Source organism: Amblyomma maculatum, chromosome 7 (assembly GCF_055883805.1).
Source record: "Amblyomma maculatum isolate TAMU_Amacu chromosome 7, ASM5588380v1, whole genome shotgun sequence".
Taxonomy (NCBI): domain Eukaryota; kingdom Metazoa; phylum Arthropoda; class Arachnida; order Ixodida; family Ixodidae; genus Amblyomma; species Amblyomma maculatum.
Window position 1 is genome coordinate 109534724 of NC_139350.1, and position 25091 is coordinate 109559814.

The 25091-nt window shown below is 43.9% G+C and overlaps 1 protein-coding gene and 1 pseudogene across 1 annotated transcript in view; one reads left to right on the forward strand and one right to left on the reverse strand.

The window, feature by feature from the left end:
- Hgsnat (Heparan-alpha-glucosaminide N-acetyltransferase) overlaps positions 1-25091 on the reverse strand; it is a 98105-nt gene that overhangs the window by 59855 nt on the left and 13159 nt on the right. The window contains exons 2-6 of the mRNA XM_084609377.1: positions 23932-24065; positions 22498-22601; positions 6300-6369; positions 1449-1497; positions 412-509 (exon numbers count right to left, since the gene is read on the reverse strand). Of these exons, the coding sequence (XP_084465503.1) occupies positions 412-509; positions 1449-1497; positions 6300-6369; positions 22498-22601; positions 23932-24065 (455 nt within the window). The remainder of the gene's footprint in view (positions 1-411; positions 510-1448; positions 1498-6299; positions 6370-22497; positions 22602-23931; positions 24066-25091) is intronic.
- Positions 14935-16319, forward strand: LOC146184416 (uncharacterized; annotated as a pseudogene).

Consider the following 25091-nt stretch of genomic DNA (forward strand, 5'->3'; position numbering starts at 1 on the left):
GCCTGTAGCCTTCCCTCTAGAGCCAATAAATGCTGCTGCTAAAGTAACTGTCGTGTCACTTCCCAGTTTTATTATTATTAGTACTTTATAATTTCATCTCCCTGTCAGACATCTGGCAATGTTTGGCTAATTGCTGGAGCAATTTTATGTAAAGTTGCAAGCAGCAATTACTGTAGCATTCGTACCAGCAGTAACAATGCCTCTTATATCCATCAGCTGTTTGGCTGACATCTACGATAAGATTCACAATTCTTAATGATTTCAGAAACAAATGTCTAAATATCAGTCTTCTTTAGTAATCCTTCTCTGAAGTTTTCTCGAAACACAGAACACTAGTCAGAATAGTTCAGCAAACAGAAAGAGAACATCCCCTGGAAGCCTGGAGGTTTCATCATTTGTCTTGTGACATACCCTCTGAAGGCATCCAGAGAGCGCAACCGTTTCTTAGGGGGTGCTGCAGGTGCTGCCTGGCCATCTTCAACTCCAACAGCAGTGCCCAGCATTCCTTGCTGCAAGAAACCCATTGTAGTCGATTCAGTCTTCAGTCTCAAGACTGGTTTCACAAGCAACTGTGCTATGCCACCACAGCCACAATAGAAGCTTCCAGGTAAGTGCACCTTGGTATGCAAAATGAATGACTGCAAGGAGATGCTGGTGACGCATCCTGAGCGCCTCTTGTGGCAGCTGAAGTTTTGGGCTCATTTTATTCTAACCATATATGCATCCACCACAGCATCACTGCCAGTAGCGAAGCCACCGAGTGTCCTATTCGGACACTCGATGTCATTTATTTACGCAAGCCCCATAGACCATTGTTAGGTGCTGGCAGTAAGGCACATTCCCACAAAGCAGAGCCATAACAGAAAAAAAAAAATGGATATGTAATAGAGAATAATGAGAACACTGACGCCTAACTGCGCTGCTGTTTGGATTTCTTGTCATGGCCCTTGTGCATGGCCAGTAACAGAACCACGCCACAGTCATCCATGATTGTATTATAAACTGCAGTCACTGACCTGGCTCAAGCGTGATAAAAAAAAAAAGATATGCAAATAGTGGACCACATAGTCACCACGCTGTTCGCATTTCGGTTTATTACTCCTGAGCATTGGAATCTAGTCACTTTAATTCGACAGAAAAAAAAAAAAAAAATAGGCAGCATATGAACTAAAAGGAAGCCCTATTCAATAAAAAGGGTGGATTCTTTGCGGTTTGGCACACAAACTGCACTCAACACATGCGATCATGAGCCGGTGTAATCAGCATTGCAATGAGCAGTATTTCAGTATGACTGTGCTGAATTATAATGAGAAGATTAAAGACTTCAATATTATTACAAAAAAAAAATCCGAGCAATAATAAAATGTCGACACTCTTGCACAGAATCACTACTCCCTCTCACTTGTCTAAAAAACCTGTATCAGCTGCTATTTTCTGAAGCTTCATACCTGAGAATCAGAGAGAGAGCGGCTAGGCTGACTGAAAGCTGAGCCCAACCTGCAAACATTAAAAACGTTAGAGAGGTCTAAGCATAAGTTTCACGACTGCAATCCAGTGACAAATGCAATGCAACTGATTACACCAAACTGAACCCCACATCAACAGCATAGTATAGTGCGATTTGAAGGTTAACACATTTGTCACGGCGAAATGGACCAAATGTTTTTTTTTGCGCCGTCACCTCCGTTTACTCTGCAACAAACATGATGGTGCAAGATAAAGGAATCATTTGGCTAGCTAAGCCCACCCACTGGCTGTTCGGTTCTCGTGAAATGAATAGTGTTCGAGCAGTTTAATCTGAGTAGATTAGCCCAAAAGTGATCACCTTCAAATCGCTACTCTACTAACACAAAATACTCAGTTTAAAAGAGTAAGAACTCTCAGATCAGCTTAGATTCGAAGGTATATGAATGTAAATCACAATACACAAATAACATCTGCATTCGTAGCTGTTGTTTTCAATTTTCTCATTTTTTGGTCAGCTTCCGTTCAGAAACTTTTTTTTTTCTTTTGGCCTTCACCTTTTAGGTGTCGGCTTAGAACTGACGGCGGCCTAGATTCGATTATATATGGTGGCAAAAATTTGCAGGATGCACATTCATGAGAAAAGGAATTTACTACAGGACTACCTCGCAACATAGTCGCTTGGAATTATTAGCAGCTGATGGAGTCTGCATGCTCCCTCATATTTCAGACCAACAGGCAAATGATTTAGGTGCATTATTGCAGTAGATTTTTTTCCCACACTCTTGTATCCTGCAAAATTTCGCTGCCAAGAGTACTATCTAAACATGACAGTCAGCACAGACAAATTCAAGACTGCATGTATTTGGAGTAAGTTTGAAAGGCAATGACCATATGCCAGGTGAGAAGCTGCGTATGAAAAAACAAAAGGAAGGGGGGGGGGGGGGAAGGGGAGACGAAGCTATGCAACTGCCTAAAAAAATGCTTATGAATAAAATGCCAATTTCAGGTCACTATGAAAGCTGATGCAAATGGAAAAACATGATACAAAAACATGTTCTGGCAATGTAAAATCCTTTTCCTTCTCAGCCAGCACGACTGGGTAATGTGTTAAATTACTGCTTGACACTAAAGCCTGCCAGCCCAAGGCCATTTTACAGCTACTGATCTATGTACTACAGTGAAAGTTCGTTAATTCACAACTCGTTAATTCGAAATTTTGGATAATTCGAAATAGTCATCGTGGTCCGGTCCGCAGTGCATAGAAGTCTATGCGCGTAACAGCTCGTTAATTCACTCAAAAATTGGCGCTGCCACCCATAGTTCGAACTGCGCGCCGCCAAGCGGCGCTGTTAAAAACCATCGTTGGAAGCTTTCACGGCAGAATGATAGATGGCACAACCACCGGGGCGCCGCTAGGGTGCTGGAACAAGTACTAAACAGTCTTTCCTGCCGCGACTCCTTCGAGGAACGACGTTTTAGTGTTATCGACCACGGTTTTGTGTTGCATTTCGTGAGCCCTCGTTTTGCACGCCGCTTGTTGTGAGCTTGTGTCCGCGAGATGTGTTCGCGTGGGAAATACTGTGCCAAGACGGTGAAGGAGAAAGTGGCTATTTTACGCGAGGTGGATGAACGGAAGGCCAGCAAAGTGGAAATCGCGAAAAAGCACGGGATTCCACCAAGCACGTTGTCGACGTACGTCCGAAATAGGAAGGCCATCGAGGATGCCTATGAAGCCGAAGATTTCGCCAGCAACAGAAAAAGGCTTCGGTTAGCCAAGTATCCGGAAATTGAGACCGCTGTGATCACGTGGGTGAAAGAAATGAGAAGCGCTGACATTCCACTGAGCGGCCCAATTATCATGGCGAAGGCGGCCGATTTCGCCCTGCGCTTGAATGTGGAAGATTTTGTCGCCTCCGAAGGATGGTTTCACCGCTTTAGAGACAGACATAATCTTGTCTTCCGGGTGTTGTCTGGAGAAGCCAAAGAAGTGGATGCAGAAACTTGTGCCACGTGGCGAAGCGGTGCTCTGCAGCAGTACTTAGAAAGCTACTCGGCACATGATATATTCAATGCTGATGAGACGGCTTTGTTTTATAAGCTCCAGCCCGACAGAACAGTAACATTTAAAGGGGACAGCTGCGCTGGCGGCAAGCGAAGCAAAGAGCGGATTACTGTTCTGGTCGCCGCTAATATGACCGGGACGGAGAAGGTCCCTCTTTTTGTTGTCGGCAAGGCACATAAGCCTAGATGTTTCAAGAACATTAGGACGCTGCCGACGGAATACTCCGCCAACAGCAAGGCGTGGATGACGGGCGAATTGTTTAAAAAATGGCTCTTGAAATTCGATCGGAGGATGGAGCTAGGGAAGCGTCAAGTTCTCCTCATTGTGGATAACTGCTCGGCACACAAAGTCGACGCCGAGCTGAAAGCCACAAGGCTCGTCTTTTTGCCCGCCAACACGACTGCGGCCTTGCAGCCGATGGATCAGGGGGCGATCAGAAACATCAAATGTTTCTATAGGCGCCACATGATCGAGCGCATGACTTTGTGCACTGGAAACCAGAAGACCAGCACCATCACAGCATTGCTCACAGCAATGCACATGTTGGTGCGTGCATGGGAGCAGGTCACGCCGTCCACAATTGCAAACTACTTCCACCACTGTGGCTTTGCTGCCGGAAGTATGAAAGAAAGTGGCGACGATGGGAGTCCGGAGCCTCTGCCTGCGGCTGTGCGTGCTGTGCTGCAGGACGTCAGTTTTGATGATTACGTTGGAGTAGACAGCGATGCAGCAGTGTGCGGTGCCCTAAGTGATGAGGACATTGTCGCTGAAATTGTTGGGGAGCAGTCTGTCCCAGAAGAGGCAGAAGACGAGGACGACGACGAGGAGCAAGAGCCCGTGCGTCCATCCGCGGCAGAAGTTATGGGAGCGCTGAATGTCGCGCGCCTTTTCTTCAGCTTTGAAGAGGGGAAAGAAGACTCCCTGCGTCGCATTCGCATGCTAGAAGACCGAGTGAGTACGGTAGCCCTCAGAGAGAAGAAGCAGAAGATGATAACAGACTTTTTTGCTAAATAAATGTTTTTCGTGCCCTCCGGGCATCAAATGCCTTTATTTTTGCTCACTTTCATTAGTTCGAATTTTGGTTAATTCGAACTGGCCTGGCGGCCCCGTGGAATTTGAATTAACGAGCTTTTACTGTATAACATCACGCTGCTGTCCCACATCAAAGACAGGCAGCAGGCCGCTACACGTGTATGCAGGTAGAGCACCGTCTACTTACTGCAACATCTTCATAGGCATCTGCCAGCAGTGGTTTCTTGGTTTGAAATAAATGATAATTTCCTTGAAATAACTACAGGCTTCTCTTCACAGTGTACCTAAAGAAACCGAGCGAGGAATGCCGATGAAATGCTTTAAAGACAGACATAAGCGCTCTATCCGTCTCTTCGTTCATGTTTCATCCACGTTCCTCATTTTGTTACTTCAGATATGCAGCACCGCCTAGCCCAACACCTCGCTCTTGTGAAGTCTCCTGACAGCTGATGTTCTGCCGAGAAACTTGGTTATTACGTCCAGCTGATATAGGCTTTAAACTTCTAGTGTCTCTGCATAACCATTTCATCAAATATTGCAAAGCAACGTTGTGGGCTATACCTTTGATGATAATCGACTTCTTCTAAGCAAGTGTTTCTACACAGGAAGTTAACGAACCCCTCAATATGCTGTCATCATGGGCATTTGTCAGGGGCCGTGTGTCTGTGTGCTGCTTTTTGCACGCCTGCCAGGCAGGAAAAGACACGCAGGAATCCTCGACAGCTTCAGGAAGTCACTGAGGTTCCCCAAACACCCCCTGCACGCTAGATCAGACCTGTCCTCTCCTAGTGGCGCTTTCAAAGCCCATTAGGCACAAATTTTGAGCTAGCAGAACAATGCTAAGAACAAATGGAATCACTATACAGATGCCATCTTGTGGCCTCTCTGTGTGTATATTGGCTATGGAGGCCACAGTAACATTTGCGAACTGGCTCAAAACATCATATAATGTGCTAGCAGTTGCTTCCCCATGAGGGCGGATGCCTTGTGTTGTGTTGGCAACTGCAGCAGACACATGCTAGAGAACACTAAGCCTTTTCATGAGTATACGGCCACTCAGCACACAGCACGCGGGCTCAGCATCTGATTGCCATCGTGGTTGGTAGGCAACAACTAGCAAGTTTAAACCTATCAGCCATCATTTTTTCTTTTTAGGGGTTGTTGTGTTCTATGCTCAACGCTCGGCGTTCCTTTGCATTTGCCCTACCTATGCTTGGCTCCTGCCACAGGTCGGCCATCTGTGGCGTAAGGGGTGAAATAAGCCCCCTTCTGGGGCTGACCGCTGCTTTACAGTGCCTGTGGAAAAGCACGGGGTGCTTTTCTGTATAGTAATCAAACCTGACAAATGACAGAGAAGTTTTTTTAACCTTCTTACTTTACACTTATACTTTAAATTCGCACCGCTGCAATGTTGGCCACTGCTAGTTTTCGTATAGATGCCATCAGCTGCTGTTTTTCCTAAGACATGCTGGCAATTTTCTCCATTTTGTGTTGTTAACATCGATACTTCCAGGTTCTAGAAGAAAAAAACTGAATGCTGTCTGTTCATTGGTACTGAAATATATGCTGGATTTACAGGTGAATCAGTGCACACTAACAGACAACCTACATAAAATCCTCATTGCCACCAGGTAGCTAATCAACGGGAGCATGTTCAGGCAGGAAAAGTATTAAATGTTAATTAATGCTAGGGTATTAAATAAATGCATGAAAAATAGAAATGACTGAGACTGCCCACCTTTTGACGCAGACCACCACTTTCCAGAGTAGAGCCAGACAGAGGAACCCCGTTGCTGCAGCAATAAGAGCTGCCACAAAAGAGAAAACGGAGCAGGGTGACAGTCTGGTTAGGAACAACACTATACAACAAGCGAGAGCACTGCTCAATCATGAAATGAATCCATCCACTTCCAAAACTATTAACCATCAAAAATTTAGACTCTCCTCCCTTTTGCAACATGTCATCACGCATTACTCTTAAGGGGCCATACAGCTGGTATCTGAATATAAACTGATTATTGCACTTTGCTCCGCATGCACCAAATTACGATAGCTCGAAATTCGAGCTCATTCCGTGCAGTAGATACTTTTAAAATGAATTCCTTCCGAAACAGCTTGCTGGTCTACCAACTGCTGATCGCTGACATCGCATTTCATATCAATCCCATGTTGACTGTTATCCATTGCTCGCTGCATTGATGTGCTCGCAAGCACGCCTTGGACGGTGGCTTTAAATGAAAAAGAACTTATCTGCATTTCTTTCTTTTTTTGAAGTATAACACAAGAGTTTAGTGATCCTTGGAGAATTGTAGAGGAAGCTGAAATGATAATTAATAATAATAATTGGTCATTAATTATTATTATTTCAGCTTCCTGTACAATTCCACAAGGATCACTAAACTCTTGTGTTATGCTAAGACTTCAAACAAAGGAATAAATGCAGATAAGTTCTGTTTCGATTAATAAAACTTCCTGAGCAGCCATCGTCCAAGGCATGCTTAAAAACACCTCAATGCAGCAAACAATGAATAACAGTCGACATGGGATTGATATAAAATTGTGATGGCAGCGATCAGCAGTTGGTAGATCAGCAAGCTGTTTCTGAAGGAATTCATTTTAAAAATATCTACTGCACAGAACGAGCTTGAATTTCGAGCTATCATAATTTGGCGCAAGTGGAGTCTTTAGCATAACACGAGAGTTTAGTGATCCTCTTGGAATTGTACAGAAAGCTGCAAATTTCAAACAGCAGTGACAATGACGTTAAAGCATCACCTATGTACCCCTCAAAATGATAATAATATTCTTTCATTTTTTTTTCATTGAGCCAATGGAGATGGCTGTGGGTAATAGCTGCTCAAAAAGAGACAGCTTGACACAAGTCCCTTCTACAAGGCGACAGCAGCGAAACATGAAAGCACAACAAAACTTTGCACATGAGCAACCTAAAAATAAAACTGCCAATAGAATCAACAGCTGAAAAAACAAAATGAAGAATACAAACAATTCAGTGCAATATAATAAATGAAGGAATAAATACACAGCAAAAAATCTTATTGATGTGATCCCTTTTCAGCACGGTACTTTTTTTTTTTTTTTTTCTCAGCCGATACCCTATAGAGGTATACATTTTCATGCGGCTGACAAGGTTCCATTTCCACGCGAGTTTGAATATAATGCGATTATGAAAATGCATAAAAAACTCGGGTGATTTTCAGATTTTTCTCCAAGACTCAGCAAACAAGTAGGAGAAGGGGGGGAGGGGGTTGAGAGTAGAGCAGATAGTATGTTATTCCATTTCGCCTATCTTTACCACAGGTGGAATAACATATAGTTCTCTTTGCCAGCAGTAATAATTCATGCCAGCTCACAGTGCTCTTTTAGTCCATGCCTGAAAGTAAGCATCGTTATTGCAGCGTGTAGCCGGACAAGGACAAAGCGCGGAGGAACAAGTAGGACACACAGGCGCTGAACTGCTACTTTATTTTGGTAATCCGCCAGCCACATCATATATACCCACAAAAACAACGCCCACGAGGGGAACAATAAACATGTGGCGAAAAAACCGGCGCAACAAAAGCAAGGCGTCCCCAGTCCTCCTCAATGACCTTTACCTCGCTATGCATGACAGAGCTCTTCAGGAATGCTTTGATCACTCACACGTTCTAAAGATGTTCCGGTTCATGGATTATTACTTAGTGATCTTAGATTGCCATAGTGAAACTATATTACGTCAGGTACCTCAAGTCCTGACCATGTTTGCGAATACAATGGCACCACTCGAATTGACACACGAAGTGCCAGACAATAATACCATTCGTTTTCTCGAGCTAAGACTTTTTTTCACTCCTTATCATGTTTGCTGGGCATTCGAGCCAAGGAGCAAGAAACCCATTTTAGCTTGTGGTTCTGCTCACTCAATGTTGGTAAAAAGGAATATTGTACAATCTAGTTTTAGTAACGCCTTGACGAAGTCATGTGAGCTCAAACTTCAGGATAGTTTTTCAGCTCAAGTGTGTAGGCTAACGCAGTCGGGATACCCGCAGAAACTTCTTTCTTCTGTCTATAAAAAAGAATTCCAAAGGAAAAAAGAAAGACCCTTCAGCTGCAGTCCAACAGCGAAACAAGGTAGCAATTATACCTTATATCCCATAACCTCAAGAAGATTGACAAGAAGGCGATGTGTTCACATGGTCTTTTCGGCCCTGCACCGCCTATCTAGACTTTGTCGCATGGTGAACGAAACGACAAAGAGAGACAATGGCTGCACCACATGGCACAAGAATCCCCCTACCTTGTAGCAAGGCATACATCGGCCAAACTGGCCGATGTAATATCAATAAACGTTTAATGGAGCACAGCAGTGATTTTTCACAGTCATCGTCCAGAAACCTACCAGTGCATTGTCGCACATGCGACAGCAATGGAAAATGTTCCCGTCATTGAAAAGACAACTATTCTAAAAAGATGCCATAACAAGCTTACACGCGAAATAGTGGAAACTGCTTTGATCACGAAGTACAAGGATGAATGCATCAGCCCACCCTCTGCTTGATTTTATCTGATTTTATTAGCACTCTTTACATGCAATCATTATATACATTTTATATTTTGAATTGTAGTCTGGTTTTTCACTCTTTTAGATTTTAACCTTTCACTTCCATGGCTCCTTAATTCCTGCTTTTTTTTTAGGCTGTGGCTAAACGTACGTCGGACGGACCCGATCGATGGTCTTAAAGGTACGTCCGACGGACCCGGTGCATTTTTCTTCGGGATACGACGGACGGATCCGGGAAATATTTTTCAGAGGTACAGCGGACGGACCCGATCAGTAGGGTTCTTCCGACGGACCCAACGCATTTTTCTCCGATATGGGCCTTGGGATCCGTCGGGAAAGCCGGACGGATCCGAGATCCCCTGATGTGGTTGTAGCAACTAGTAACGTTGGTAGCAACAACATGGTAGCCATATGTAGCCAAATCGAAGTTGGTATGAGGTGTACGTGCGAGGTGCAAGAAGTATGTACTACATACTGCATGCGTGAAATGTGAAATTACAAAGAATAGTACAGTGGCAAGAATAGTGCCTAGAATGGGTGATATACTACGTGATGGCATGATGATAGGTTTACGTGAGTTGGACCGCGGCAGGGTGGTAAGCACGACCAGAGCGCAAGCGCATGTAATCGCGGTGTTGACGGCCAGCCCGCGACCCGCACGCCCGCTCATTTGGTCCTCGTTATGTGGATTAACGTCTACGACGGTCGTTATGTAGTTATGTAGTTTTGATTCTTCAAAGTTTCGTCATTTCCATCTGTGATGAGATGCGTCACGTAACGCATTGCTTTCTGCTCGCATTGAGGTTTGGTGCTGCAAGTTCTAGTAGTACATATACGAGCGGCGCTGAAAAAGCTGGGTGCCGCCGGCGTGTCTCTAGCCCAAGCATCGCGTCATTCGTGTTTGTTGGAGGTGTGGTTTGTGCTTACCGTGAGATGCTGTGATGTACGGATTACGTCCTACTAGAGTGCTGTGTGAGACTACGAAGAGTGCTGTCATGAGTGTGCCGATGTCCGGACGGACATCAGTGTGTCCGTTTATGATCGGCGATGTTGCACGTGCATGTCAGTGTTTATTAGATGCAGTGGTAATTTATTTACACGCGCTGTGCAACAATCAGACGAAAATAAGTCATCGACAATTTGTTAGCCTGCACCACAGAGCTCAAAACTCGGAAAATGGGAATGCACATGATGCAGTTTTCGCATGTTGGAGTGGACCGAAAAATAAGTGCCCAGCCCACACCGCCGGGATGTGCATTACTACAGGCGAAATGGTTCAGGTTTCTGTAAAATAGCTGCCTGGCACAGCACCTTCCTAAATGTTCAGGCTTTGTACTATTGTTGAAGGCCACTTTATCATTAATAAAGGAATTAATATGCTATATGTGTTAATGACTAGTGCTTTTTCAACATATGTTCATTTTTTTTTTTTTTCCTTAGTTTCCTTTGTTTTTCATGCTAGACAAATACAAATAGTACACTTTTAAACTTGTCAGTCCAAAGCTGAACAGGAATATCTGCCATGCATGTGACAGCTTTAATGCTAGAAAGGTTGACGTGTATAGCATGTACGTAGACGCTGCGACAGCTTAGTGGCACGTTCGGCTACTTGCCCCAAGGTCATGATGTTTAATGCCAGTGATGGCAGTCGCACTTTGGTGCAGGTAAAATGCAAATGCTTCTGTTTCCTGCAAGATGTCAACGCAAAGTACAAAGCCCAGGCAGTCAAATTAATCGGGAGCTCTCCACTATGGTATTTTTCATAGCTACATATGTCACTTTAGGATGTGAAACCCTACACACCACAGGTAGGCTGCATTGTTTTTTATATTTTGTAACCTCTCATCTATGTTTTGCAACATTTGGCTAATTTTAGTTCTCAAACAGTTGTTAACGATGAAACTGAAGCAGTTCTTGGCATGGTTTCCTGCTTGGATTAATTTGCTAATTGCAGTTCTTTGAAACTTGCATCAATGCTGGACAGTTCAAATAGGCAGTTGAATTACAGAAATGATGTGGATCGTGCATTTCAGTTCTGACAAATAGAAAGTAACGGTCCCCTCCTTGCATGCATAGGTGCCCTTAGACAAATACATACTCGGGTGTGTGATTGTGACGCATATCAAGGGTCAACAGAAGGCCATGGTTTGGTTTGGTTTGTGGGGTTTAACGTCCCAAAGCGACTAAGGCTATGAGAGACGCCGTAGTGGAGGACTCCGGAAATTTCGACCATCTGGGGTTCTTTAACGTGCACTGACATCGCACAGCACACGGGCACCTTGCTTTTCGCCTCCATCGAAAAGCGGCCGCCGAGGCCGGGATTCGATCCCGCGTCCTTGGGAACAGTAGTCGAGCGCCGTAACCACTGCGCCACCCCGGCGGGGCCAACAGAAGGCCATGTGGAGCCAGTGTGATATTCTTCATGAAGGCTAAAGTAAAATTGTACAACAGCTGCTGTACCATGCAGAAAAAAATTTATCATTTAGTGTATGATTAACTGACCATGAATAGCATCTTACTCAGAGTATGATGTGATATATATCTGGTTTAGCATCCCAAAATAACTACGGCTATGAGGAACACAATAGTTGAGGGCTCCAGCATAATTTCGACCATCTGGGGTTCTTTTACATGCACTGACACCGCACGGTGCATGACGGCCTATTGTTTCGCCTCTATTGAAATGCCCCTGCTGTGGCTGGAACCAAATCTGCATCTTTCGGTTCAGCAGCTAAGCACTCTTACTGAGCCAGCACAACGAAGCCAAGTATCAAAATGCATGCCATTACATTTCCTTCTAGCCGGTGGTTTTCTTCACAGAACTAATGTATACAAGGAAAAGTAAATAGCAAGAAAACACTAGTTTTATTGCACATTATATTCACATTTCAGCAAACATTCTCTAGGAAAAAATTTCTCATAATGTTTGTATGGAAACCATGAACATCTTACAAAAACAAAACAATGCACTTACTCCACTCCAATTATTAATGGGCAAGGTTGCATCTATGCTACTACGCTGCACTTATCACAAAACCACAAGCCCCATCTGCTTTGGCCAATCACTTAATGAAACTAACGGAGACAGATGTCACACACCACAGACTGGTCGTCTCGCAACGTATCTCTGCATATGTTGCATTTCAATTTCATGCCTTTCCACTTAGCTTCAACTGTTGCCAGCATTACTAGTCACCCATCTTTTCTGAAGTTCCTTTTTACGCTGTTGGGATCAGCATCCTTGTTAACGATGGTCTCTGGAATTTTCGATGCTATCATTTTCACATCTTCCTCATCTGGAAGGATGAAGAAAATGACAAGCTTTGAGCAGAAAAAAAATTAGGGAGACTCCTAATCTCCACCTGTAAGGGTATGGTGTGCCAGCGTTAATCGTTCTTGTCTGCAGATCCCACTATGGATTCCCGTTAATTTACATGCCCTTTGCTACAAACATAATTACTAATTCCTTAATTCATGTCTCTGTTATCTCAGATATACTCATTAGCATACGGTCGTAGGCTGCCCTGTTAGGTGATAGACAACCTGGCATAGACCTCTGTAAGCCTCAACCTTTCTTAATTGGAGCTGAAACCTCCCAGAACATATTTAAAATATAACTTTGTAAGCTTGACTTAACAGCTCCTGCCATGTCGTGTGGCCTCGTGACATTTGGCTTGTGGCACTTTTGGCTTGTGCACAGGGGTCATCTGTTAAATACTGGTTAACATGCATGAAAAATACATTTTCACACAAACTGGTGGCAAATGGTCAAGTGGTGCAGTGCAGATTCTGAAATGTATACCTATATGCATGCAAGGATCGCATAATCACATAACATGATCAAGAGTTCTATCAGTACCTGTAGTTACATAACATTTCAATGCCCATTAAAGGACCACCTCAGACAATGGTTGTTGTTACTACAAGACCTGTTCTAACAGCGTACTGACACCATTCCACTGAGCGATGGACATGTATATGCACACCCTAGATAACTCATGATTGTGGATCTCATTTATTTCTATGACTTCCAAGGAGTTCCTGTCGTCAGAAACCCTACACTTTATGAAATTGGGACAGTTGTCTTGAAAGGTGATGAAAAGAAATAACCAGGTTACCTTGACGCAATGCTAAATTACAGAGGGTGAATATGCTGCATGAAGATACCAAGAAGCTTGTACAAAGAAAAGTGAGAGTGAAATGGCAGGATTTTTGAAACATTGAAATAAACTACAAACTATACTTGTCAAACCTGTCATTAAGGAATGGAAATCATGCAGTAATCAAAACCACAACATGGAGGCCATTTTAGGTCATCTTCACAAAACACATACCCACACCTCACACACAGCTTCATACTTATGAAAGAGGACAAACCAATATGCAAGGAGTGTGGAGATGAACTAACAATAAACCATACCTTACACGTGCGCCAGAGTCGAGAAAATAAGAGGAAACATTTTGTACAATTTTGCAACAGATCCCTTTCCATTCCAGCATGATCCTAGGAGAGACGTGCAAATTTACTGCATTTTTGGTTTCCTAAAATGTTCCTAAACAAGCTACATCCTAAAGAACATTTTAGTCATTACACACAAAATAAACACATTAAGGGGGATGCGGCTTTCAATTCGCGGAAAATGGTCAAAAAAGCGATTTTTTGAAATATTTATTTTCTGCTTTTACAAGTCATACTTAGTGTAATTATAAATTTTCATCGTCGAAAACCATCAAGAAGTACATCAAATCATCGTTTTGATGATCAGGGGTGGCGGAAAATTTCTTCCAAGTCGCGAAAAAACGGCGTTTTTCAAGCCCCGATCTCTCGGCAACCGCCGAACGTAGCGCGGCCATCTTGGTCTCTATGGAAAGCGCGTTCCTCCGACTTCAAATTTCCCGCTCCAGCGGTCTCCTCAGCGCGGAAACAAACGCATAAAAAGCAAAAGTTTCAAGCTTGCACGGTAATTTCCGATTGGCTGTGCGCGCCACGTGACAGCAGCGCGCTGCGCAATTGGTCTCCTTGGTGGGTGCGTCGTCTGCTTCGCGCGCCTCTTGACTCGGCGACTCCACTGCTCGCCATGCTCGCGGCGCTAGCGGGGCTGTCATTTGCGCACAGATCATAGGCTCGACCTGTCTCTCTTGCGCAGAGCATAGTTTCGAAAACGGATTACGTGGCCGCCATGTTTGTCAGTACGCGCGGAGCATAGTTTCCGATACGGCTTTCACTGGCGATCATGGGTCGGCGACCTCTGAAGTACAAGACGGCACGTGCCTATGGCACCCGTAAGCGAAAATCGCCGATGGTGAAGAAGTCTTCTGCTTCAAGTACTTCTGATGTGCAGCACACTGACGAAGTTACGGCTGCGCAGGAGAGTACTTCGTGCGCAGCTACGAGTGTTGGTGGCGCCGTTCCCGAGCCGCTGCCGAGCACTTCACACGCGGACGAAACATCGTGTGTGAGCACGGGGTCCACTTCTGAACTTTCTACGCCGCGCTCTGCATCGCCGGAAGCATAAAGTGATGAAGGCACCGCGCACGTCGCGGGTTCTCTTGGCACTTCGTGCGACGACGCCACGCCGTCCACGAGCACCGGGCGCACGAGTTTGTTGTTGTACAAGTCACGGCCCTAAATGCGCTTCTCGGCAATGCCAAGTGCCAGCAGTGCTCTCAACCAAGACTTTCGGTTCAGCTGGGAACAAGGTTTGGGTTGGCAGCACAATTGGAGTTAACATGCGTTTTCTGCGGTACAGTCGCAAAGGAGTGGTCATCACCGCGCAGGAAAAAAGGGCGCAGAATTTTCTATGTTAACTTGAGGGCTATACAAGCTGTAAAAAGCATTGGCAAAGGGGCAACAGCTTTGAACGACTTCTGGTTGATAATGAATGTCTCGCACAGAGGGTTACACCACAAGACATTTCAAAAACATCTCAAATCTGAATTCCGACCGGCCAGTGAGACAGCTGCTGCCAAAATTTTTTCTGATGCTGCAGCAGCTGTGCGCGCTGTTTACAGCGAGATGGACCCCACCTTTCATAATAATATTACAGTTGTCTATGATGGGACATGGTTGACACGTGGCCACACGTCCCACATAGGTGTTGGTACGGTCATTGAGTTCTACACGGGACTGGTGCTCGATTGTGTCGTACTTTCAAATCGGTGCCACGGATGCACGGTGGGCCCCAAAGAAGGAGATGACGGTTATGAAGAGTGGAAAGCATCCCACATCTGCCAAAAAAACACTGATGTTAAATCTGGCAGAATGGAAGTTGAAGCGGCCTTAATCTTATTTAGAAGGTCCCTTCAAAAGCATGGTTTGCGTTACACAAACATTGTTTGTGATGGGGACAGCAGAACCTTCTTAGCACTCTGCGAAGATAAGACATATGGTTTTATCCCCTTCACAAAGGAGGATTGTATCAATCATGTCAAGAAAAGGATGGGCACAGCCCTGCGTGCTCTTGTCACAAAAAGCAAAAAGGGTCGGCCTATTGGTGGGAAAGGTGGCCTCACTCAGGTTTTAATTAAGAAGTTAACAAATTACTATGGCAAGTCCCTGCACGATCATGACAACGTTGAGGAGATGCAGAAAGCTGTAATGGCAACTTTTTACCACGTAACATCTGCCGATGAGCACCCACATCACGAACTTTGCCCCCAAGGACCACAGAGTTGGTGCAAACACCAGGCTGCAGAAGCAGAGGGCAAACCTCTGCCCTCCCACAACTACCAGCTTGCAAGGCATGTCGCAGATGCATTGCTGCCTGTTTATCAGCGGCTATCTGATGTCCAGCTCCTCAGCCGATGTCTTGGGAAAAAAACCCAGAATGCGGCTGAAAGCCTTCATTCAGTAATTTGGTCGCTGCTGCCAAAAGATAAAAATGCATCTTTGACTGCAACAGAGACGGCTCTCAACGAAGCAGTTTGCAAGTTCAATGCAGGGACCCGCCATGCTTACACAGAGTACTGTGCGACACTTGGGCTGCAAACTGGCCAGCAGAGCAGCGGAAAAGGACATCTTGCGAAAAAGAAAAGCAGCAAAATCACTTCAATCTCAAGGCAAGGCATCCAAGAAGCCTCGTGTTAAAAAAGGACACAAAAGACTATAACCCTGGTGCCTTTTGATGATTGAAAGAGAAGGTGCAACTTCGGAAGCCATTTTCTCAGTAATGTTTTTTTTTTGTCACTTGCTCTGATTGTTCCGCTGATTTCTTCGTGACCGTTGAAGCTATTTTGATGCGGTTTTTTTCACTGCATTCCTTGAGAAATGGTTCAGGTCGTGACAGTCTTTGTTTTCCAGTACACCATTTGCTGACTTACTGATTCGACTAGTTGTTCACTGTCTAGATGCCTGTAGCACAGTCTGCTCATAAAATATGAAAACTAAAAACTTTTACATTGTAAATAAAAAAATCTAAGAATGTCACCTCATCCATTCATGCTGGAATGCAGTGCATTTTGAACAAGTCTTCTATCTCATTTTGTAAATTGCTCAAGCCTGGTACAAGATGAAAAGGAGGAACATTTTATAAATAAAAACGTTGTTGAGATACCAGTTTGAAATTTTTATGGTGATATCACAGAGGCATTACCAGTAACCCTGCCAATTTTTATCAGAATCCATGAAGAAATAGGAAAGTTGATCCCGAATGCCACGTCCCCCCTTAAACCTTGTTCTTGGTGCATGGCAGCATTAGTCGCTTATGCACCATAAAAATCAACACAATGCTGTAAGGTATACCTTGGTTAGCTATGTTATATGAGACAAGCTTTCGGTCTGGTGTGGTCCTTATTCACGTGACAGCGCTGTCATGAAGGTCTATGTCCCAGCGATCGGAAAGTGACCTATTCCAATAATTTTACAAACTGAAGGCGATTCTACAGATTCCTAGACTGGAGTGCTCAAATGTTTTATCAACGTCCGCCTGCTTTGGCAGCCTGGAGTGAAACTGTTGAAGAGAATACATTTTTGAACATTTAACGCGTTTCTGAAGGCGTTGCTTTAAATTACGGGGCCTACAAAAAGCAGCTGAATGTCAAACGCCGCCTAGGTAGGCTTTCTAGCAAGACAGCGGTGTAGCGTGGAAAATCGCTCCGCCGGTCCATCGCTGGCGCCGCTGACTTGACAGGCGAACTGTTCAAACTTATAGCTACTGACCACACCTGAAACACTGAATTGCGCATGATCAAGGCAGAATTTCTCTAACACTGAGCACTGGTAGCTATCGATTTCGCGCCCAATATTGTGAAAAATCTGTCCTCTCTTCGATCATTGATACGTCCACGGTTGAACATCTATGCGCCTCGGGGTAGGCCAGCCGTTGGAACATGGATGTGTGGTTGTAGCAACGATCACTTGCATGGCACACTCTGCAAAATTCCAAGAGCCAGCTTCTGCAACGAAATGTGCAGCGCACATTTTCTACCGCGTACCTAAGTCCGGCGATGCATGCATATCGACCCCGATCGTTTCAAAGCTGCGCGGCCGTTCAGTCGGGTCACGCTAACCTCGAGCATGCGGGGGTTTAAACTGCATGTACGCAAAATTCAACAACAAGAAAAAGATGCAGGCTAAGCACTTTAGTCTAGTCTTCCCCTAAATACCAAAGAACATTGCTGTTCACAGGGAATTCGGATCATTCGCGCTTCCGGCTTTCCGGTTGTGCACTCTTGCGGTGCGGTGCAGTAGGTCTTCGCCTCGACGAGTCGATGTGCAGCTCGCCGCAGTAGCAGCGCAGGCCTCTAGTAGATTCGCCATGTCTTCTGCCATGGCTCTGAGGTAGAATTTAAACAAAGAATTTAGCTAGAAACATCCTGTTTCCTCGGTCTGCATGTGAGGAATGAGCATAATGCCATTTCACATACATACTTTGGACTGCCGAATGTTCTGCATGGCGAGGTGTGTGTGTGTTGTGCCGGCGCTAGATCTTCGGAGGTCGATGCAGGACCTAAGACAGCGTAAATGCTAGGAATAGCTTGCTCGCATTATGGGCAGATCGAGGTGATAGTTTAGTGCGACGCGAAAGCTGCTCGTGAATGTGCGTATCTCGATGCCAGCTGGTGGAGCTGGTGCAGTACGTACATCACCTGCAGCTATATGCTTGACAGCGATGCTTGCCGTACACAACCTTAAGTGAAGACCGTGATCTATGTTAGAACGGATGCACTCTTCGTAGTACCTCATCGAGAGGCGCGGCTAGCTGATATCATAGAGGATAAGATTCATTCACGCGTAGCAAGCGGAATGTGGCCGCGTTCGACGTGCATATAGCCATGAGCCTGTATATCGACGTCCGCCGTATCTTTACGAGAATCGAATGGATACGTCGGACGTACCTTTAGACACTTCGTTTTTTTATCATTTTCTTTCATTCTACATGCCCATGTCAGTCGCATTGTTTAATTTATCCTTGGTTTTTGTTTTGCCGTGTTAACAGTTGGCTTTCAAGTTTTTTCGAACATTTGCATCACTCCATTTTTTTCATGTATCACTCATTTTCTGACTATCTCATGTATTCATCTGCGGTTTTAAACAAGTTCTTATATAAAAAGTATTCTTTGCACATTTACCTTCTTAGCCAATGAAGCTTGTTAAGGACTGGGAATTTTTGTTAATTTTCACGCACTTTCGCCACGGCTATTATCAGGACTTACGTCATGTAGCTTTCTCATGTTGCTTTTTCTGTTAATCGTTTGTTAGGTTTATCAATTTATCGGTATATAAACTTGTTGTGGTTTGTTCAACTGGACGCCTTGCCTTTATTGCGCCAGTTTTTTCGCCACGTGTTTAGTTGTTCCCCCATGGGCGTCTTTTTTGCGGGTATATATAATGTGGTTGGCGGATTATTAAAATAAAGTTGCAGTTCAGCGCCTGTGTGTTTTACTTGTTCCTCCGTACTTTGCCCTTGTCTTGCTAGGCGCTGCAAAACTATGGAAAACCAACTAGCCCGAGAGCTTGTCCTCTGAAAGTAAGCATTGGCTTATACTTACTATACAGATCTAACACTTGAATTATGTTCAAGTTGTGAAAAAATAAAGATTGCGCATGGCTGTTATATCTAGGGTTGTTCGTTTTCGGGTAAAACCACATTTCACCCAGTTTTTGCACCCCGAACATGTTCCTAAGCAACCGGGCAAAATCCGATTTTTCACGGTTTCTAGAACAACTGCGCCCACGGAACTTGTTGAAAGCTTGTATGAAAGCACCAAAGCAGAAGCTATTTGAGCGATACTTTCTGGTAAGGATGTTTTTTTGCGAAGGCAGTCTGAATGAGAGATGCACTCGAGCCTCTTTCAGATGTCCAGAAAGCGATTGAAAACGGAAAACTTCAGATTCCAAGCTTCGATCACCTCGTAAACGTCAAGCTACAGCAGAATGTCAACGAGTTTTCCACGGATCGGTAAAAGCGATCGAGCAAAAGGTCTTTTGTCTATGTTACCTAAGAGCACTGTCACATTAGTAAAAAAACTTGTGACGAGTTTTTCGCGAAAATCTCCACAAAATGGGCTTGTACTCTGAATCTGAATGCCCCAGACAAAGAAAAAAAAACTAGTTGACAATGTGAAAACTGGGTGCCTTACTCGATCCATTCCAGAAGCGGCTGCTGAGTCAGTCGTTTGATGACTACTGACCTCTCTTTATTTCCGTGATGGGCGATGTAGGCTCGCTTTGCAGGGAGTTAAACCAGTACTTGCTGAAAGCAATCCTCACAAATGAAAGTGTTCAACTGATGGACTATTTGAACGACGCAACTGTGTGCTACCCCAGGCTAGAAAATGCAGTGTTGACATTGTTTTATTTACCTAATGGCAGCTGTGATGTTGAGCGAACATTCTCTCAGCTAAGATACCTCCAGAGACCAGACAGGTCTCGGATGGAAAGAGAAATGTTGCACATGCAGATTATTATGCATGTTAATAAGGGCGTAAAAAACATCGATGGCCAGCTCACATGAATAAAATGCTTCTTGTCCTAAAAAATTGTAATTATTACGACAGAAACGGCGAATTATGAAATACTTTTTTGAAAGCAGACCAAAACATAACACTAATTGTTACCCGCCAGTTAGAGATATCGAATAAATTTTTAGTTTGTAAATTTAACCCGATAAAACCTGAATTTTGGAGTGTTTTCACAAACAATCCGATTTCTCCCCTATTATCAAATCGAAAAAATAACGCCCGAGTTTTACCCCCCAAATTTGAAAAGTATAAGACCCGAAAACGAATAACCCTAGTTATACGACAGATTAAGAGGGAATGTAGGTAAGATATACAAATAAAGTTGTTTTCCAATTTTGGCATAAAATAAAAAGTATGGCATTTCAAGAACATCTGCCCAACCATGGCCCAAAACAAGCATCAAAAGCAGTTTAAAGTGCTTGCCAAACATACCTACCCCTTTAAATATGGAGATGTGACTCACAGCATATTTGTCTCCACTCTAAACTGAATGAGAACTCATTAATTCTAACCCCAATAATTCGAATTTCTAGACAATTCAAACTGAACTGCTTGGCCTAGCCAAGCTCCATAAGACACTATGCATAAAAAGTTCCGTTAATTCAAACACATGTCTGTTCTGTCATGGATAATTCAAACTATGCGCCACTGCATCTAGGTTGCCTGGCATCATGCACATGGCCAGAGAAAAGTCCCAGTGACAAGGTGGCAGTCACGAGAAACAGGTAAAAAAAAAAAACATAGAAGAATGGAATTCAGCAGGTGCCATCACCAACACGGTGGCTGTCTGCTCTCTGTTCCACATGACCTCAGAGACTTGAAACTAAAAACTTGTTAATTCGACCCACATAAATTCCGAAACGATGCAAATAAGTCTCTCTGGCAGTGCAGTTCCAGCCAATGGCAATATAAGGCTATGGCGCTGGACAGATGATGCAGGTCACATGTTTGTCAGGCTGCATCCAGGTACAATTGGCACACTAAGCGATCGTAAAAACAGCTCTACTCAAACCTGAACTGCATGCTGCAGAGTCGACTGTGCATCCCTGACATGACTAAAAACAAATGGCCTTCTTTCCAAGAGTAGGCAGATTACTCATTTTCAGTTTGGCTTTTAAGAGCATCAAGTGCTGGCAAGAATGTTTCCGAATATTCGAAACACCCCTCTGTGAAGCAGAAAGTCGTTCCATAATCGAAAGTCGGCTTCTTGGCAGAGTTCTGAGCAATACAATGTTTCTCGAGCAGGAAGGCACTGAAATCTCCTTTGCATCAAAATGGCTCATTTAGCACAGGTGTCCCACACACTGATAAATCCGCAGAACAACATTGAAAGAAAACTAGCCATTCTGCAAAACCCCACTGCGTTTAAAAATTAAAATGCTTCTTCCATATGGCACAGAAACCAAGGTGCTTAGATGCTTGGCAAAAAGTCACAAGCATCAATTCCGTCAGTGGCAGCCATATTTCAATATGGAATGAATGCCATGTGCTGATAATATGCCTCATCACTTTCTTGCAGCAGTGCGGAATCTAAGACTCCTGTTCAACCAAACACAAGGAAGCATTAAGCACGCTCCTCCGTGCCGTGCCGTCTTCACGTCGTGTGGTTGCGGCGTATGCAGGTGCGGTTGTAAAAGAGTATAAACAGATGCTGTTTACATACAAAATATTGAAAAACATTCGAAAGATTCAGAATAATGTTTTGAATAATGTTAAGTTGTATGTCACATCCACACATTTAGCTTATTGTACGCAAAAAGAGACGTGGCGATAACTACAGCCTAGTGGCACCATCTGGTTATCCAAAACTGAAACCACATTTGTCATCGAACCAACTTTTATTCTTACGCCTGCGTGAGACAAAATCATCGTCTGAAATAAAAAAATAAAGGTAATTTAGTACTCACAGATGTTGCTGTAGGTGAGACGGGGTCAAATAAAGGCCGACGCGTCATTTGTGACCAATGAACAAACCAAAAAACCCAGTAACAACGATAATTTGACTGCAAAGCGAGACTGCAGCCTGCTTCGAAGTGCGCCATCATGTTGAAAAGGTGATTTTAGGAGACGCAAGAGTCGCAAACTTGGGAGAAAGTGTAATGTAAGTCCAGTTTACATTAGAGGTCAATTTGAAATAGTGATTCACGAATGCACGCCTTAAAGCCTGTGATTCCATACACTTATTATAGCTTTGGTTATGTTGCAAGAAACTACTGAGGTAAAGAATATATCTTAGCCCATGCTTTCCTTTTGCACACAGCTTAAATCAGTCTCAACCTGCCCAGAGCCACTCCATCGTGATCTTGCCACAATGCTTAAAACCCCAATAACGCAAACATTAACATCTAGAACGCCACGTTTAGCAGCACCTCAAACTCCACCAGGACCAGCCCGGTATATGCTAATAAGAACTTACGGTAGTAAATGTTGACCGGCTCCTCAACCACGTTCCAGCTGCACTGGCCCTCATGGGAGACACTAAGCAGGTAGGAACCATGCTCGCCAAGGTGCCTGTGGTAACTGCAAGTTCAGAGAGCATGTGTTAATGCCTCTGACAGCCAGGAAAGGCACACAGAGGAACTAATAACAAATACACTTGCACCCACTGACCACCCGTACCAGCTATGTGTACTTACTCTTCATATAAGAAACAAGTGTGTTACAGCATGACTTAAGGCAGGCAGTGCATACGTGCAACTGCAAAACACCTAGAGACTCATACATCACAAGGAATGCTTTAAAAGCATTCAGCACAAATTATTTAAAAAGGCAGGCTTTTCCTAAACCACAGCAGTTCATCTTCTAGCGTGCAACACTTACCAATATGTTTGTTTCGTGAGAGATCACTACGAGAATTTAAAAAATATGCAAGTTAAAAAAAAAAAAAAGGAAGGTAGGTCAGGCCAAAAGTTCTTATTGTGCTCTATTTGGCATTCACGCACTTACATCCTGTGCAAATCCAATGACCTATGCCAAAGAAGCGAAAGTTTATAAAATTAAAAGTTGCTGAAGGAAGGGGCATTTAAATTTGTGAGGAGATATTTTTGTAATATAGGGTTTTAACTGTAAAACCCTTCCCAGAGAAGCTTTCATTTTTGTTGTACCTTTAACTGGCGTTGTCAACTTATGTACAAAATTTGTTAATTCCTTCTTAGGCCGTTGAAAGTGTGGTGGACACAGAGATTTATTTCAGATTAAAAAAAAAGAAAAAGTATTCAAAGGATTTAGCTAGAAGACTACAAAGCCCAAATTACTTAATGCTTTCAAATGCCACTGAAATGACATTTCGAGAAAATCTTGGCCTGGTTAGTACTTGCTGAATTAGAAGCACAGATTTGCTGAAACTGACTGTTGGTCCGATGAATATAAGACACTTAAAAGCCTACAGCACATAGTGGATGAAAATAGAGAACGGAAATGATGACTCCACTTATGAAATTCCCAATACAACCAACACATGCCTTTAGCTTTGTTTTTCATGTGAGGAGAAGGCGAACAAGCACTAATGCACGATTATTATTTGCAATGTCATAAAGCATGATGTAATCCAAAAAAATCACTGTACTCAGGCCATAAAAATGGTACACATTAATATATATTTTAGCAGGCATAGAGTGACACACGGCTGACAGTCTTGGCACAAATCGCCCAGACAGGGTGGAAAGCCTACAGTTTCTATGAAATATGAGTCTCGAAAAAAAAAAAAAAACCTCCCAGAGCTGCCTTTTATGAATCTGCCTTGTATTCAGCAGTGCTGGCTCATAGGAGGGAGGTTCACGTGCACTGGTGGGTGCCACACTTTCCAGGCTTGTACCCAGACACCCGGTGATACTGATACCCTGACACGCACGTGCAGTTGGCCAGGGGCTGCTCACTGCGATGCAACCGCAGCTGCAGCTCCGTTGGATAGATACTGCCCAGGACAACGCTGAAATTGTCATGGCGGTGGCGGTGACCTCGTGGAGCTACTGGCTGGAGTGAACACTGCACACATCAAAAACAAGCAAAATCTTTGCTCAGGCAAACTGCCCTTCTCACTCAAGTTCAAGTACACTGTCTCACAAGACCTCTGCAGTTTATTCTAATTTATTTGCCAACATATTTCTTTTACAGTGATAGGTGTTTAAGAAATTGATAAACCGCAGAGGATGTCCACATGCACCATGGAGTAGATGTTATAAAAAAAACCATGCCATCTGTGGTCCACTCACACGACATGTTGAGGAGGGCAAAGGCAATTTTCTTTATTAAAATAACATTTCCCATGAATGCTGCCCTAGATTCATACTGGGCGTGAGTGCCACCACCGGAGCAAATGGCGCTAGTGTCGACCTATGGGAGCAAGTGGGATCACGCGACTCCGCTTACTGCTGCTGAACCAGACGCTCGATTGAATTTGTGCATTTTAGAAGCTAACAGTCATGTTTATTTCTGTAGTTTTGGTTGATAAGGAATGTCAGCCTTGCACTTTTTAATTTTGCATCGTTACTGAAGTTGCTGAAGTTTATTTAAGCTGTTGCTACGAATCGTTACTACTCTGTACACTGACGTAAGCGAGGGAACAAGCTCCCGTTGCTACCCGAAACATAAGCTCACAGAATATTCCTTAATCAAGATTTGAATGGGAAAAGAAGAGAGTGATAATTCTCATGTGTGCAGACATTTCAGCGAGCAAGATTTCGTCCATGAAGTTGGCACTAAACAGTTCAATGAGCGGCAGAAGGAACGGCGAGCACGTTTTTGTTTGCGCTTGTCACTTGTGAAGCCAATGATAACACTGCTGGAAGATTGGAAAAAATGTTGGCTTCTTCATAGAGCAGTATGCTCCTAAAGAAAGGAAGGATCGTGCGAAAGCCAGAAGGTCTCAAATTATTCTAAATGAGCACATTGACATGGTAGTTTCACTGAAGGGAACTAGAAAATTCTGCCGTCTCGGGCAGAAGTATGAATAGTGAGTTGTCTCAAGCAGCGTCTCCAGTACTGTAGTAGTTTCAAATGACAGAGTCTGTG